The following is a 15,134-nucleotide window of genomic DNA, read 5'->3' as shown; positions in this document are numbered from 1 at the left end:
CCTTATAAAGTGTATTTCTAGTTATATGACAATATTTTAGGTTGACGATAATTCTATTACACAATTTCTGACATATCACATGCCTTACTTTTATTTTCCTGCATAATTAAAATCAGGATTAAGCCTCTACTGCCATTCATTCCAATTAGACTGGTTTGGATTTCTGTCTGACCAATATGGCTGCCATTTTCACCCCATTCTGGAACTTTGAGGATTTATGACATACTGTAGCCCCTCTAGTAATTTAACAGGATCTCTATGGTTACATCTGACAGGCATGACTGTCTCTGTCTCTGTAGCTATAGATTTAAATATTAGTACTCTATTCATCTCTTTCCTTTGTGATGCTATTATATTGTTCTGTGAGTTCTAGAATTTTGCTGCACTAGTTACCTAGGCAACAATGGGTTCTACATTCTATATTATTTAGTGTTGTTGTCACTGATGGAATCTCACTGTTTTTCTTACCTCATCTCAGACTCCCTCACAGCTGCTTCTCAAGACACCTAAGGTATCATAACAATGCACACCATTATTAGGCATATCATACCACATACATTTCCATATGTTTGAAATCTGTTTATAGTTTTTGTTCAAATCTATAAAGACAGTTACAGATATATCTCATTACACTAGCACTAAGTATCAATTCATCACACTAGCACTAAGTATGAATTCATCACACTAGCACTAAGTATGAATTCATTACACTAGCACTAAGTATGAATTCATTACACTAGCACTAAGTATGAATTAATCACACTAGCACTAAGTATGAATTCATTACACTAGCACTAAGTATGAATTCATTACACTAGCACTAAGTATGAATTCATCACACTAGCACTAAGTATGAATTCATTACACTAGCACTAAGTATGAATTCATTACACTAGCACTAAGTATCAATTCATCACACTAGCACTAAGTATGAATTCATCACACTAGCACTAAGTATGAATTCATTACACTAGCACTAAGTTGGATTTAATATTTACATACTAATTATGAATGAATTACACTACCACAAAACCATACAGGGCAGTAACATGGATCAGAGATGCTTCCCTCTCTCTCCCTCCTGTCACTGCTGTGGTCTTAGTGAGGTTCTGAAGGCAAGGGCAGCAGGGTTGGGGTCAAGTAGAATTGAGGGCAGTCAATTCAGGAAGTAAACTGAAAATCTAATTCAATAATAAAATAAAATAAACATAGATTTTCAATGAATTCTAAATCATCTGAAAAGTATTTTACATTCAAATCACTTCCTGAATTGATTACCTTCAATTTCTAATTGACCCCAAACATGCAAAGCAGTGATGTCTCAGAGCGAGGGGGAGGTGCTGGCTCTAACTGCCCCAGAGGACAGGGACGGAGATGGGGATAGGGAGGAGGACACGGTGGGGTCGGACCAGGACGAGAGGGCTCTACCTGCCCCAGAGGACAGGGACGGAGGTGGGGATAGGGAGGAGGACACGATGGGGTCGGACCAGGACGAGAGCCCAGACACAACCCCAGCAGAGCAGCCTGACAGCGGCGACGAGTGGGACACAGATCTGGAGGCTGATGGTACTACTGTGGTGGAGCTGTGTGTGGGGGGGGTGGGGGAGGTGGGGTGGGGGAGGGGGGGGGGTGGAGAGGTGGGGTTTAGAGGTGGGGTGGGGGAGGTGGGGTGGGGTGGAGAGGTGGGGTGGGGTGGGGGAGGTGGGGTGGAGAGGTGGGTGGAGAAGTGGGGTGGAGAGGTGGGGTGGGGGAAGGGGGTGGAGAGGTGGGGTGGGGGAGGTGGGGTGGAGAGGTGGGTGGAGAAGTGGGGTGGAGAGGTGGGGTGGAGAGGTGGGTGGAGAAGTGGGGTGGAGAGGTGGGGTGGAGAGGTGGGGTGGAGAGGTGGGGTGGGGGATGTGGGGTGGGGTGGAGAGGTGGGGTGGGGGAGGTGGGGTGGAGAGGTGGGGTGGAGAGGTGGGGTGGGGGAGGTGGGGTGGAGAGGTGGGGTGGGGGAGGTGGGGTGGGGTGGAGAGGTGGGGTGGGGGATGTGGGGTGGGGTGGGGTGGGGGAGGTGGGGTGGAGAGGTGGGGTGGAGAGGTGGGGTGGGGGAGGTGGGGTGGAGAGGTGGGGTGGGGGAGGTGGGGTGGAGAGGTGGGGTGGGGGAGGTGGGGTGGGGTGGAGAGGTGGGGTGGGGGATGTGGGGTGGAGAGGTGGGGTGGGGGGTAGAGGTGGGGTGGGGTGGGGGAGGTGGGGTGGAGAGGTGGGGTGTGTTTGTTTGCGGCAGGTAGCTTAGTGGGTAAGAGCGTTGTGCCAGTAACCGAAAGGTCGCTGGTTCTAATCCCCGAGCCGACTAGGTGAAAAATCTGTCGATGTGCCCTTAAGCAAGGCACTTAACCCTAATTGCTCATGTAAGTCGCTCTGGATAAGAGCGTCTGCTAAATGACTAAAATGTAAATGTTTGTGTGTGTGTGTATGAGAGAGAGAGCGAGAGAGAGATGTGTGAGTGAGTGTGTATTTCACCATACACTACAGTACATTTTAAATACTCTACAGCACATCAAATGTGACTTTTTCATTGCTTTTCAGGGATTCTCCGTGTCTGCCTTTGGGCCAGTAACCCTCTCCTCTCCTCTCCTCTCCTCTTTTTTTACACCACACTCCACAAAGCAAGTCCTGCAGGCTCTAGTTTGATCTTATCTTGATAAGTCGTGTGGTCAAGTGCTGCTAAGAAAGACCTAGTTAAGCTGCAGCTGGCCCAGAACAGAGCGGCACGTCTTGCTCTTCATTGTAATCAGAGGGCTAATTTTAATACTATGAATGCCAGTCTCTCTTGGCTGAGAGTTGAGGAAAGACTGACTGCGTCACTTCTTGTTTTTATAAGAAACATTAATGTGTTGGAAATTCTAAATTGTTTGCATAGTCAACTTACACACAGCACTGACACACACACTTACCCCACCAGACATGCCACCAGGGGTCTCCAGGTTCAGAACAAATTCAAGGAAACTTACAGTATTATACAGAGCCATGAGTACATGGAACTCCCTTCCATCTTATATAGCACAAGTGAAAAGCAAACATGATTTTTTAAAAGCAACACCTCACGGCACAACGCCCTTCCCCCATGTGACCTACTTGTTGTGTGTACTGTATGTACTGACATGTATGTGTAACTGATAGATGCACACACACACTATATGTTAATGTTTTAAGATGTATGTAAATTGTAAAGAATTTTGTCTGTAATGTATTTTTCGTTATGTGTCGGACCTCAGTAAGACTAGCCATTGGCATCGGCTAATGGGGATCCTCCTCTCCTCTCCTCTCCTCTCCTCTCCTCTCCTCTCCTCTCCTCTCCTCTCCTCTCCTCTCCTCTCCTCTCATCCTCCAGAGCAGGACAGGAGAGGCAGGCTGGTCTCCCCTACAGAGCTCTACCTGGTGGCCTGTCGTCTGACGGCCGTGATCCCCTGCTCCTACGTCCTCCGTCAGCTAGCCTCCACCACCCTGGACCTCAACCAGCAGGGCACCCTGGACCTCAACCATCATGGCCTGGGACCGCTGGGTGCTAAAGCCCTGGCCATCACCCTCCTGGTGAGTAGCATGAACCACCCACCATGGGGTTGAGATAAAAAGAGGGGGAAACTGTCTTTTAATTTTCTCCTTTTTGAGGAGATTGATACTTTCAAGCCTAGGCCTCAAAAATACTTGACATACAGTACCAGTCAAAAGTTTGGAGAATGCCAAGAGTGTGCAAAGCTGTCATCAAGGCAAAGGGTGGCTATTTGAAGAATCTCAAATATAAAATACATTTTTTATTTGTTTAACACTTTTTTGGTTACTACATGATTCCATATGTGTTATTTCATAGTTCTGATGTCTTCACTATTATTCTACAATGTAAAAAAGAAAGAAAGAAAAACCCTTGAATGAGTAGGTGTGTCCAAACTTTTGACTGGTAGTGTATATCGACTATCTATCTATCTGTATAGCAGGCTGGCGCCATAGGGTTGTAAGGTTGGTGCTACAGAGATCTCTTGTTACGCTCATGGAGGGGTGGTGGTATGTTGACTGTAGGTACATAGGTTGTGTCTGTGTGTGTTGCCGTATAGAGCGACGTGCAGATCAGTAACCTGGAGCTGAAGGAGAACCACCTTCTGGCTGAGGGGACTGGCTATCTCATGGAGATGCTCAAGGAGAACTTTACTATCCAGAGTCTAGTACGTATAGAAAAGTATTAAGACAATAGTGTTAAAGAATAGTATTATAGAATAGTATTACATGGATATCTTTATGGGTACGCTACACTGGCTGAGGGGACATGGAGATTCTCAAGGAAAACCTCTACAGAAACATTGGTTTCCACCAGAGCCATATATCTAGGGAGTTAGGACATTGAGCTTTCTGCATTATGATGCATTTACATGGCACTATATTCCATGGCAGCCATGTTAGCTCTATAGAAATATAACTAATGTATTATATTTCTATGGTTAGCTCCCCATGGGCAATATTGACCAATAGCAGTTCACTGAATTTTATGATTTTTAAACAATGCTATGTACAAGACTTCAAATTCTCATCATGAATGGATAAATTGAATGCTCAAAGGCGCTAACATGGCATCCATTCTAAAAAGTTGGCCCAATTCTCTATAACAACCCTGTTCCTGGAGAGCTATCCTCCTGTAGGTTTTCGCTCCAACCCCAGGTGTTACTAACCAGATTCATCTTATCAACCTGCTAATTATTAGAATCAGGTGTGCTAGATTAGAGTTGGAGCAAAAACCTACAGGAGGGTAGCTCTCCAGGAACAGGGTTGGAATTAAAACCTACAGGAGGGTAGCTCTCCAGGAACAGGGTTGGAATTAAAACCTACAGGAGGGTAGCTCTCCAGGAACAGGGTTGGAATTAAAACCTACAGGACGGTAGCTCTCCAGGAACAGGGTTGGAATTAAAACCTACAGGACGGTAGCTCTCCAGGAACAGGGTTGGAGTTAAAACCTACAGGACGGTAGCTCTCCAGGAACAGGGTTGGAATTAAAACCTACAGGAGGGTAGCTCTCCAGGAACAGGGTTGGAATTAAAACCTACAGGAGGGTAGCTCTCCGGGAACAGGGTTGGAATTAAAACCTACAGGAGCGTAGCTCTCCAGGAACAGGGTTGGAGTTAAAACCTACAGGACGGTAGCTCTCCAGGAAAAGGGTTGGAGTTAAAACCTACAGGACGGTAGCTCTCCAGGAACAGGGTTGGAGTTAAAATCTACAGGAGGGTAGCTCTCCAGGAACAGGGTTGGAATTAAAACCTACAGGAGGGTAGCTCTCCAGGAACAGGGTTGGAATTAAAACCTACAGGAGGGTAGCTCTCCAGGAACAGGGTTGGAATTAAAACCTACAGGAGGGTAGCTCTCCGGGAACAGGGTTGGAGTTAAAACCTACAGGAGGGTAGCTCTCCAGGAACAGGGTTGGAATTAAAACCTACAGGAGGGTAGCTCTCCGGGAACAGGGTTGGAATTAAAACCTACAGGAGGGTAGCTCTCCGGGAACAGGGTTGGAATTAAAACCTACAGGAGGGTAGCTCTCCAGGAACAGGGTTGGAGTTAAAACCTACAGGAGGGTAGCTCTCCAGGAACAGGGTTGGAGTTAAAACCTACAGGACGGTAGCTCTCCAGGAAAAGGGTTGGAGTTAAAACCTACAGGAGGGTAGCTCTCCAGGAACAGGGTTGGAATTAAAACCTACAGGAGGGTAGCTCTCCAGGAACAGGGTTGGAATTAAAACCTACAGGAGGGTAGCTCTCCAGGAACAGGGTTGGAATTAAAACCTACAGGAGGGTAGCTCTCCGGGAACAGGGTTGGAGTTAAAACCTACAGGAGGGTAGCTCTCCAGGAACAGGGTTGGAATTAAAACCTACAGGAGGGTAGCTCTCCAGGAACAGGGTTGGAATTAAAACCTACAGGAGGGTAGCTCTCCAGGAACAGGGTTGGGCAGTCCTGCTCTATATACACTATATATATAAAAGTATGTGGACACCCCTTCAACTTAGTGGATTCTGCTATTTCATCCGCATCCATTGCTGACAGGTGTATAAAAATCGAGCCCACAGCCATGCAATCTCCATTGACAAACATTGGCAGTAGAATGGCCTTACTGAAGAGCTCAGTGACTTTCAATGTGGCACCGTCATAGGATGCCACCTTTCCAACAAGTTCAAATTTCTGCCCTGCTATAGCAGCCCCGGTCAACTGTAAGTGCTGTTATTGTGAAGTGGAAACGTCTAGGAGCAACAACGGCTCAGCCGCGAAGTGGCCTCTGTAGCTCAATTGGTAGAGCATGGCGCTTGTAACGTCAGGGTAGTGGGTTCGATCCCCGGGACCACCCATACGTAAAAATGTATGCACACATGATTGTAAGTCGCTTTGGATAAAAGCGTCTGCTAAATGGCATATTATATTATTATATTATTATTATTATATTATTGTAGGCCACACAAGCTCACAGAACGGGACAGCCAAGTGCTGAAGCGCATAGTGTGTAAAAATCGTCTGTCCTCTGTTGGAACACTCCACTACCGAGTTCCAAACTGCCTCTGGAAGCAACATAAGCACAATAAATGTTAGTTGGCAGCTTCATGAAATGGGTTTCCATGGCCGAGCAGCCTCACACAAGCCTAAGATCACCATGTGCAATGCCAAGCGTCGGCTGGAGTGGTGTAAAGCTCGCCGCCATTGGACTCTGGAGCAGTGGAAACGCATTCTCTGAAGTGATGAAACACGCTTCACCATCTGGCAGTCTGACGGACGAATCTGGGTTTGGCAGATGCCAGGAGAACGCTACCTGCCACAATGTATAGTGCCAACTGTAAAGTTTGGTGGAGAAGGAATAATGGTCTGGGGCTGTTTTTTTGTGGTTCGGGCTAGGCCCCTTAGTTCCAGTGAAGGGAAATCTTAACGCTACAGTATACAATGACATTCTAGACGATTCTGTGATTCCAACTTTGTGGCAACAGTTTGGGGAAGGCCCCTTTCCTGTTTCAGCATGACAATGCCCCCTGTGCACAAAGAGAGGTCCATACAGAAATGTTTTGTCGAGATCGGTGTGGAAGAACTTGACTGACCTCAATCCCATCGAACACCTTTGGGATGAATTGGAACGCCGACTGCGAGCCAGGCCTATTCGCCCAACGTCAGTGCCTGACCTCACTAATGGTCTTGTGGCTGAATGGAAGCAAGTCCCTGCAGCAATGTTCCAACATCTAGTGGAAAGCCTTCCCAGAAGAGTGGAGGCTGTTATAGCAGCAAAGGGAGGACCAACTCCATATTAATGCCCATGATTTTGGAATTAGATGTTCGACGAGCAGGTGTCCACATACTTTTGGTCATGGATTGCAGTAGTTCCCAATCTTTTTTTGGGGTACTGTACCCCTAAAACTATTTGACCTGCCTGATGTACCCACTCATGCGCGTGCGACCGGCGTGATTCCTAGATTAGGTGTACATTTGACAAAAATGTGGTTTACGCACCCAGTCAAGTTTGGCAGACTTGTTTTCAATGTCAGGGAAGTAGGAGTTGAACTCACTGTTGAGTTTGGATAAATGTGAGCTTACTATTTGCACCATAGGATCACCTGTAAAAAGTTAAATGTCAAGCTGCTGGAAACAACTTTTTTCCCCCATCTTCACATTTCCTCTCCCATAGTTTGATCTTCTTTCATGAATCCACACACGTTGTCATACATGTTTAGAATGAGTGTGTCTTTACCTTGCAGAGTTAGATTCAGGTTGTTCAGTTTGCTGAACACATCATCAGAAAGATAGGCATGGCGGGCTCCCCAGTCTGTGTCCTCCAACACAGCCACAAGGGGGCGTGAGTGCTCAGACAGAAAATCACTTACGCAGCTCAAAAAAACCCTCTAGCGTTTTCCCTCTGGATAGCCAACGGACGTCCGTGTGAATCAATGAAATGTATTTATAAAGCCCCTTTTACATCAGCACATGTCACAAAGTGAAGCAGGAGCTGCTGGTGCTATCCCACTGTCATCATCAGAGCCTTTCAAACAGTAGGTGATTCAGAGGCCTGGACATTATAAAGTTAATTACTTTCACTGCGTCATTCAAAACATAATGTATCTCAGGACTCATTCTCTTGCTGGCCAATGCCTCTCTGTGAATGATACAGTGGAATTGACCTTCTTTATGTGGTAAATTAATCATTTCACTCTCCCAGGCATTGATGCAGTACGATCCGTGCACACAGGATTTACAACTGTCAATAACGTGAAACACATCCTCACCTATAGTTCTCTCAGTTAGCTTCTTGCAGAACATAATGTGCTCATACATTTCCGAAATGTCTCTGTATCGCAACAAACGTAATCAACTGGGCTTTCCCACTGACATCAGTGGATTCGTCCAACTGCAGAGAAAATGGACCGGAATTATAAAAAATTTTCACCAATTGTTCAACAATATAAACGCCCATGTCATCAGTCCTACGGTACACCGTGTTGTTTGACAATGGTACAGCCTTTAGTAAATCAGCTACTGGTTTATCCTGAATCGTTTCTGTGAGGATGACAGCAGCAGGCACTCTAGCGCGCGGAGCAAACTATCATCCATTGAGCCAACCCGCCGGCGGGCAGAGGCCAGGAAAGTTTCCCTATAAATATACAATAACTACAGACTTCACACCAGTGACCTCAATAAATGTTTTCCTGCCTATTAAAATTGAAATAAATTGAATATATATTTTTGGGTAATATTTTTCCCAATTTTTTTTTCTTCACATTTTTGAAAATCTTCCCACGTACCACCTGGGGGCTGCCCACATACCCCTAGGGGCAGGCGTACCCCCTGTTGGGAAACACTGATGTAGTTTATATGGCTCTGGTTTCTACCAGTGTTATATAATTTCCTCCACCAGAGGGTGACACAGGGTAGGTTCCTAATGCCAGAGTCATATTAACAGAGCAAGGTTATTATAGTTTTGTGATTTTCTATTCGTTTTTATTCTATTCGTTTTTAGATTTTTATTAGAAATTCAGTTTAGTTTCAGTTAGTTTTCAGAATTGATTTACTAGTTTTTACTTAGTTTCAGTTTTATAAAAACATTTCTATTTCGTTTTTAGATTATTTACCTTCAGTTTTAGTTTTAGTTTTAGTTCATGGATGGGAGGCTAGGAGCCATGTACATAATGTGTTGTAGACCTATAGCAGGGGTATTGCAGTACTATTTATTAATGTGTTGTAGACCTATAGCAGGGGTACTGCAGTACTATTTATTAATGTGTTGTAGACCTATAGCAGGGGTACTGCAGTACTATTTATTAATGTGTTGTAGACCTATAGCAGGGGTATTGCAGTACTATTTATTAATGTGTTGTAGACCTATAGCAGGGGTACTGCAGTACTATTTATTAATGTGTTGTAGACCTATAGCAGGGGAACTGCAGTACTATTTATTAATGTGTTGTAGACCTATAGCAGGGGTATTGCAGTACTATTTATTAATGTGTTGTAGACCTATAGCAGGGGTATTGCAGTACTATTTATTAATGTGTTGTAGACCTATAGAAGGGGTACTGCAGTACTATTTATTAATGTGTTGTAGACCTATAGCAGGGGTATTGCAGTACTATTTATTAATGTGTTGTAGACCTATAGCAGGGGTATTGCAGTACTATTTATTAATGTGTTGTAGACCTATAGCAGGGGTATTGCAGTACTATTTATTAATGTGTTGTAGACCTATAGCAGGGGTATTGCAGTACTATTTATTAATGTGTTGTAGACCTATAGCAGGGATACTGCAGTACTATTTATTAATGTGTTGTAGACCTATAGCAGGGATACTGCAGTACTATTTATTAATGTGTTGTAGACCTATAGCAGGGATACCGCAGTACTATTTATTAATGTGTTGTAGACCTATAGCAGGGGTAATGCAGTACTATTTATTAATGTGTTATAGACCTATAGCAGGGGAACTGCAGTACTATTTATTAATGTGTTGTAGACCTATAGCAGGGGTACTGCAGTACTATTTATTAATGTGTTGTAGACCTATAGCAGGGGTATTGCAGTACTATTTATTAATGTGTTGTAGACCTATAGCAGGGGTATTGCAGTACTATTTATTAATGTGTTGTAGACCTATAGCAGGGATACTGCAGTACTATTTATTAATGTGTTGTAGACCTATAGCAGGGGTAATGCAGTACTTTTTGAGAAGGTCCAGATGGATATTGTCATTTATCGGCGTAGTAACAAACCCCCACCTCGCAACCCAAACTGTTCAAACTGATCACACCCTTCTTGTTGGCAGAGAGAAAAATGTGCCGTTTTAAAGCTCATTTTCTGCCATTCTACACGTTATGCCATCGAGCGAGGAGAACATGTAGCAGTTATAAATCTAATTTACTGTAATTCTATGAGTTTTCCACGTCTTATGCGTGTTCACATGACACCAGGAGTCGAATCCTGACCGAAATTTCAAAAAATAAAATAATAGCGGTCTCACTTTGTCTTTATGCTGAAATTCTTTGCGGGTGCTGTTGAGATTAACTTTGAGGTTGGTTTGGTTTTTCACCTTTTATCTCTGTTCCACACAGGCTGCCCTCTTCTACCTCTACAATACATTTGATTTGGTCCTTTCCAGCAATGTACTCAAAGTAATCCCATATGGGGCTTTGCCTTTAGCGACCAACCACTGCTGGTGTTGGGTTTGCTGCTGCCATGGTTCTCGCCTATGGTTCACGTTCAAAATGGTTCTATCTTAGAAAAAAAGGGTTCCAATAGGGTTCTTTGGCTGTCCCCATAGGAGAACCCATTTTGTTTCCACGTAGAACCCTTTTTGGTTCCAGATAGAACCATTTTGGGTTCCATGTAGAACCCTCTGTGGAAAAGGTTCTACATTGAAGCCAAAAAGGTTCTACTTGGAACCAAAAAGGGTTTTTCAAAGGGTTATCCTACGGGGACAGCCGAAGAAACCTTTTAGGTTCTAGATAGCACCTTTTTTTTTTCTAAGAGTGTAGCTATGTTTCCATCCATTTGACCCTTCGCTAAGCCCCGCCCCCCTTGGTTAATACGTTGCAACCTCAGACCAACATTTTCTGGGAAGCCCAATTCCCCATTCAACCAGTGGCGAAATCCCCTCACAATGATCTCAAACTTTGTTTCTAATACACAATTAAATTAAACACAGACTTCCCCTAATCAGGAGACTATTGAGTATGTTGTGGTGAACTGTCATTACAATTGCTTCACGGGAACCTGGTAAAATTATGTTTGTAGTGTAGCTAGCCACTGAATTCACTGCCAGCATGCAGCCAAAGCTATAACCACTTTTGGAGCTAACTAGTCCTCTCAAATCGTATCCATGTCGACAGCAGATGGGAGTTGAATTCATAACATTGCTAACTTAGCTAGCTAACATGCATTTTGAGAAAACAAGTTATATTAAGTGGCTCGCTAGCTAGTGTTAGCAGCGTTTGGTGGTCAATGAGACTGAGAGCTAGTTAACCAGCTGAGCTAGCAAACAATGTAAACAAAAGCATAATTTCGGATTCGAAAAATACTCCATCAAACAGGCTTTGCATTTCAGGAATCACAGTAGCAAGTACTCCAGGTGCACTGTTAAATTATTTAGCCATTTAAAATATCAGTTGTTGCCATAGCCCTCATTGGCTTTCATGCCATTTAAACGTGAGCTTGTCCGGAGTGTCGGACTCGATGACAGTTTCTATCCATTGGAGCGCTGCGATTCGATAACCAAAATTCTGGGGCGGGGCTTAGCGAAGGGTCAACAGATGCCGTAAAGAGGTCAACCGAACTCGACCCAAACAATGGGATTGTCATGGAAACGTGTGTGGGGGAAAGGGCTGTGGGGCAAAGATCCCGAGTCGTCTCATTGCCCCCTAACAAAATTAGCATACATTTAGGCTATTGTTTATGTGTGTATTTCACACTATGTTGAGGTAAAAATCGGAGTATAATGCTTGTATGGATGTCAACCCCAACACATGTTCATGTCATCATTACCAATCAACTGCATTACAGTTAAAAAAATGACTTTGACTACCACCACCGATTTCTGTATGCTAGCTATGCTAACCAGTTTATATGAAAGGGAGTTAGAATTTGGCAGTCACTTCTTCTAAACCTGAAAAGGGACAACTTGCGCATGCTATGCAGCGAAAACAGTCAAATATATCAAAATCAAACTTTAGTAATAACAGCGTAGGCCTGTTGCAAAACATAAATCATGACGTATTTCACCAACATCTGCTTTGTTAGATCAAACTTGTTGAATGTGTGAAAATCTGGTCAATGGAATGTCTGCGTCTATTGACTCCTTTACCGCATCTATTGGCGACAGATTTTCATGCAAATATTCTAAAATCCGCATAAAGAAAATATGGGCATTTTCCCACCAATGGTGTGTTTCCACCAAACTGACTTTTTGCAGATAAAAAGTGTGCGATGACATAGTGCACATAAAATAAAAATCTAAAGTTAATGTGTTTCCATCTCATTTTCAACTCCACCAATATTCTTTTAAACAAAAACTATTGTGTTAAATGGCAAATGTTCCTACTCTGGCCTAACCAACAGCTCGCAAAAACAATACCGGAAGTCTGTGGGGGTAGGGTAGTCTACAATGAGATTATTATTATTTGTCAATCAGCAGTCACGCATCGATCATCATGTCACCAGAATAAGACCCTCAATATTTATTGGAAAGGAGCATCAAGCTCACTGTGCACTTTCACCACCCTGTGAAGTTAATCATTACTTATTTAATCTGTAGCCTAATAAACTGCAAGGTTTCCCGAGTCATAGTGGGAGGACCACACACCGTATCATCGAGTGACTCCAAGTTTACTTCGGTATGATGGTTATTATATTAATATTTGCACATAATTGCGAAAAGTCACTTGGAGTCACTCGATGAAACGGTGTGTGGTCCTCCCACTACGACTTGGCCTTTATAAAATTGTACCGAAACTTCCTGTTTCCAGATTTTAAAAAATATGGTATGACTTTACTCGCATAAAAAATGTAGATGGAAACACGGTTACAAGCTAGGCCTATTTTGAAACATCGCCATCTACTGGCAGCATTTATCAGACAGATTCAAAAGCTCGAAAACCCCAATAGATTTGTGCCCCAATTTTCTTTTACAATAAAACATAATTTGTTTATTTTATTTTATTTGAGCTCGTTTTGCAGTCAAAGATACTAGTTTCATTATAGTTTTAGTTTTTCAAATGTTTTTCCTAATTATTTTATTTTACTAAATAGTTTTTCCAATTTTAGTTTCAGTTTTCGTTTACTATAATAACCATCTTACAGAGTATTACATGTAGCTCTGGTTTATGCTTCAAACAACGGCCCAATCCCCAAATCGACCGATCTGGTGGTCCTCTGTAGCTCAGCTGGTAGAGCACGGCACTTGTAGCACCAAGGCAGTGGGTTCAATCCCCGGGACCACCCATACACAAAAAATGTATGCACATGTAGCCGGCGCGGTCTGCTCGTTGCCGACTACTGCGTTGTGTTCCGGTGCACTGAAGACAACACACTGGCGTACTTGAAGGCACTTTATTGTGTACAACTCTCTCAATCTGTTCAACATCAAAGAGAGAAAATGTTCAAAACTCTACCCTCGACCAGAATCCGCCTTTCCCAGCCGAGTACAATGCAGACTCAATATAATCACATTCAAAAATACAAGGAATAAAATACAACATCATTGGAAAATAAACATTGCATCTGGTGTATATCTTATGTATGTGTCATATTCATGTTATCTCTGCCAAAAACTCTGAGCTTTTAGCCTTTACATTAATACTGTGCAACATGACACAAACCATCTTTCAAATAGGTAATACATACAGTAATATGCACGAAGCAACATGTAATCCTTCACATTTGAGCTTTTCAGTGCCATTAAACACTAATCAATACATGAAAACATTTTAAATGAACACATTTTTAACCTGATATAGGGAATACATACCTGTTCAACATCAAAGAGAGAAAATGTTCAAAACTCTACCCTCGACCAGAATCCGCCTAACATAAAAAAGAACAACGTGAGCTTCATACAAGAGGATAGAATGATGATTGCTAACTTACAGCTAAACAGAACACGAGGTTAGCTAAGTTAGCAATTTCTCAACTCTCAAAAATGGCTAAATTCACGACACAGCTTGATTAAATGTACGTACACTCATCATATAATATACATACAAGTTACTATGTGCACTGAAACGTTTTAGTTTTAACAGGTATATCAAGTTTATATCACGCCGAAGTGAACACATACCTTTCCCAGCCGAGTACAATGCAGACTGAGAAAAGCATGACCTCCCTCCGCATATAACCAAACCAACTCTAGAGGGCGCACTTACACAACTAACTCTCCCAATATCTGTAGACTACACGAAATGCTGAACAATACAATATTTTGGTGAAATCAACTCACAAAATAAAATAAAAAATAGAAAATGAACGGTTGCAAAAATCTGTAATTCTTTGACCTGTTACATTCACCCCTCTTTAATTTCACCAAAATCCTTCACACTTCGAGGGTGGAAAATAACCAAAACATATAGAATAAAACTCTTGTCCACTTGGTCCAAGATAGCCCTGGGACTCCATTTCCCATATACAGCGTATAAAGCTACTTACAAAGTAAGTTAAAAGAAAACAGCAGTTGATCAGGCTACTGCCCCTTCTAGTGAATATGATGCCTTATACATCATATGAAATCTTGGAACACTTTCCCTCCATTATGAACATCTCATGACTCAGGTCATACTACTGGTAATAAAGAAAAATATCTTAATCTCAAAAATGTATCTAAAATAAAGAACGGAAAGACAGTGACCTTTTGACTCCTGTAACAAAACCCTTGGTGAGTGGTTTTTGCACCATGTTCTCTATCAAGCGATCGACTGCCTTAACAACCCTGCCAGTACGTGTTCTGACAACCTGACTTTCAAACCCTTGTACTCGAGGGGGTATCTGACTATCAATCAGTGTAACAGGTGAATTGACGTCCGAAGACCCTGTCTCATCTAAGTCAGGAACATCAATTGGGGCAACAGAGTCAGTGTCAGTCATGTGCAAATCAGGGGGTCACTGGAATCCGACAAGT

General features: G+C 43.0%; 1 protein-coding gene across 3 annotated transcripts in view; it reads left to right on the top strand.

Moving 5' to 3' along the window:
• Positions 1-446: 446 nt before the first annotated feature.
• LOC121549225 (leucine-rich repeat-containing protein 74A) overlaps positions 447-15,134 on the top strand; it is a 35,328-nt gene continuing 20,640 nt past the window's right edge. For all 3 annotated transcript variants that reach the window (XM_041861080.2, XM_041861079.2, XM_041861078.2), the window contains exons 1-4: positions 447-511; positions 1,315-1,566; positions 3,371-3,570; positions 4,089-4,196. In XM_041861080.2, the coding sequence (XP_041717014.2) occupies positions 1,317-1,566; positions 3,371-3,570; positions 4,089-4,196 (558 nt within the window). In that variant the 5' untranslated portion in view covers positions 447-511; positions 1,315-1,316. The remainder of the gene's footprint in view (positions 512-1,314; positions 1,567-3,370; positions 3,571-4,088; positions 4,197-15,134) is intronic.

Source organism: Coregonus clupeaformis, chromosome 33 (assembly GCF_020615455.1).
Source record: "Coregonus clupeaformis isolate EN_2021a chromosome 33, ASM2061545v1, whole genome shotgun sequence".
Taxonomy (NCBI): domain Eukaryota; kingdom Metazoa; phylum Chordata; class Actinopteri; order Salmoniformes; family Salmonidae; genus Coregonus; species Coregonus clupeaformis.
This window is presented reverse-complemented; position numbering and strand designations above follow the sequence as displayed.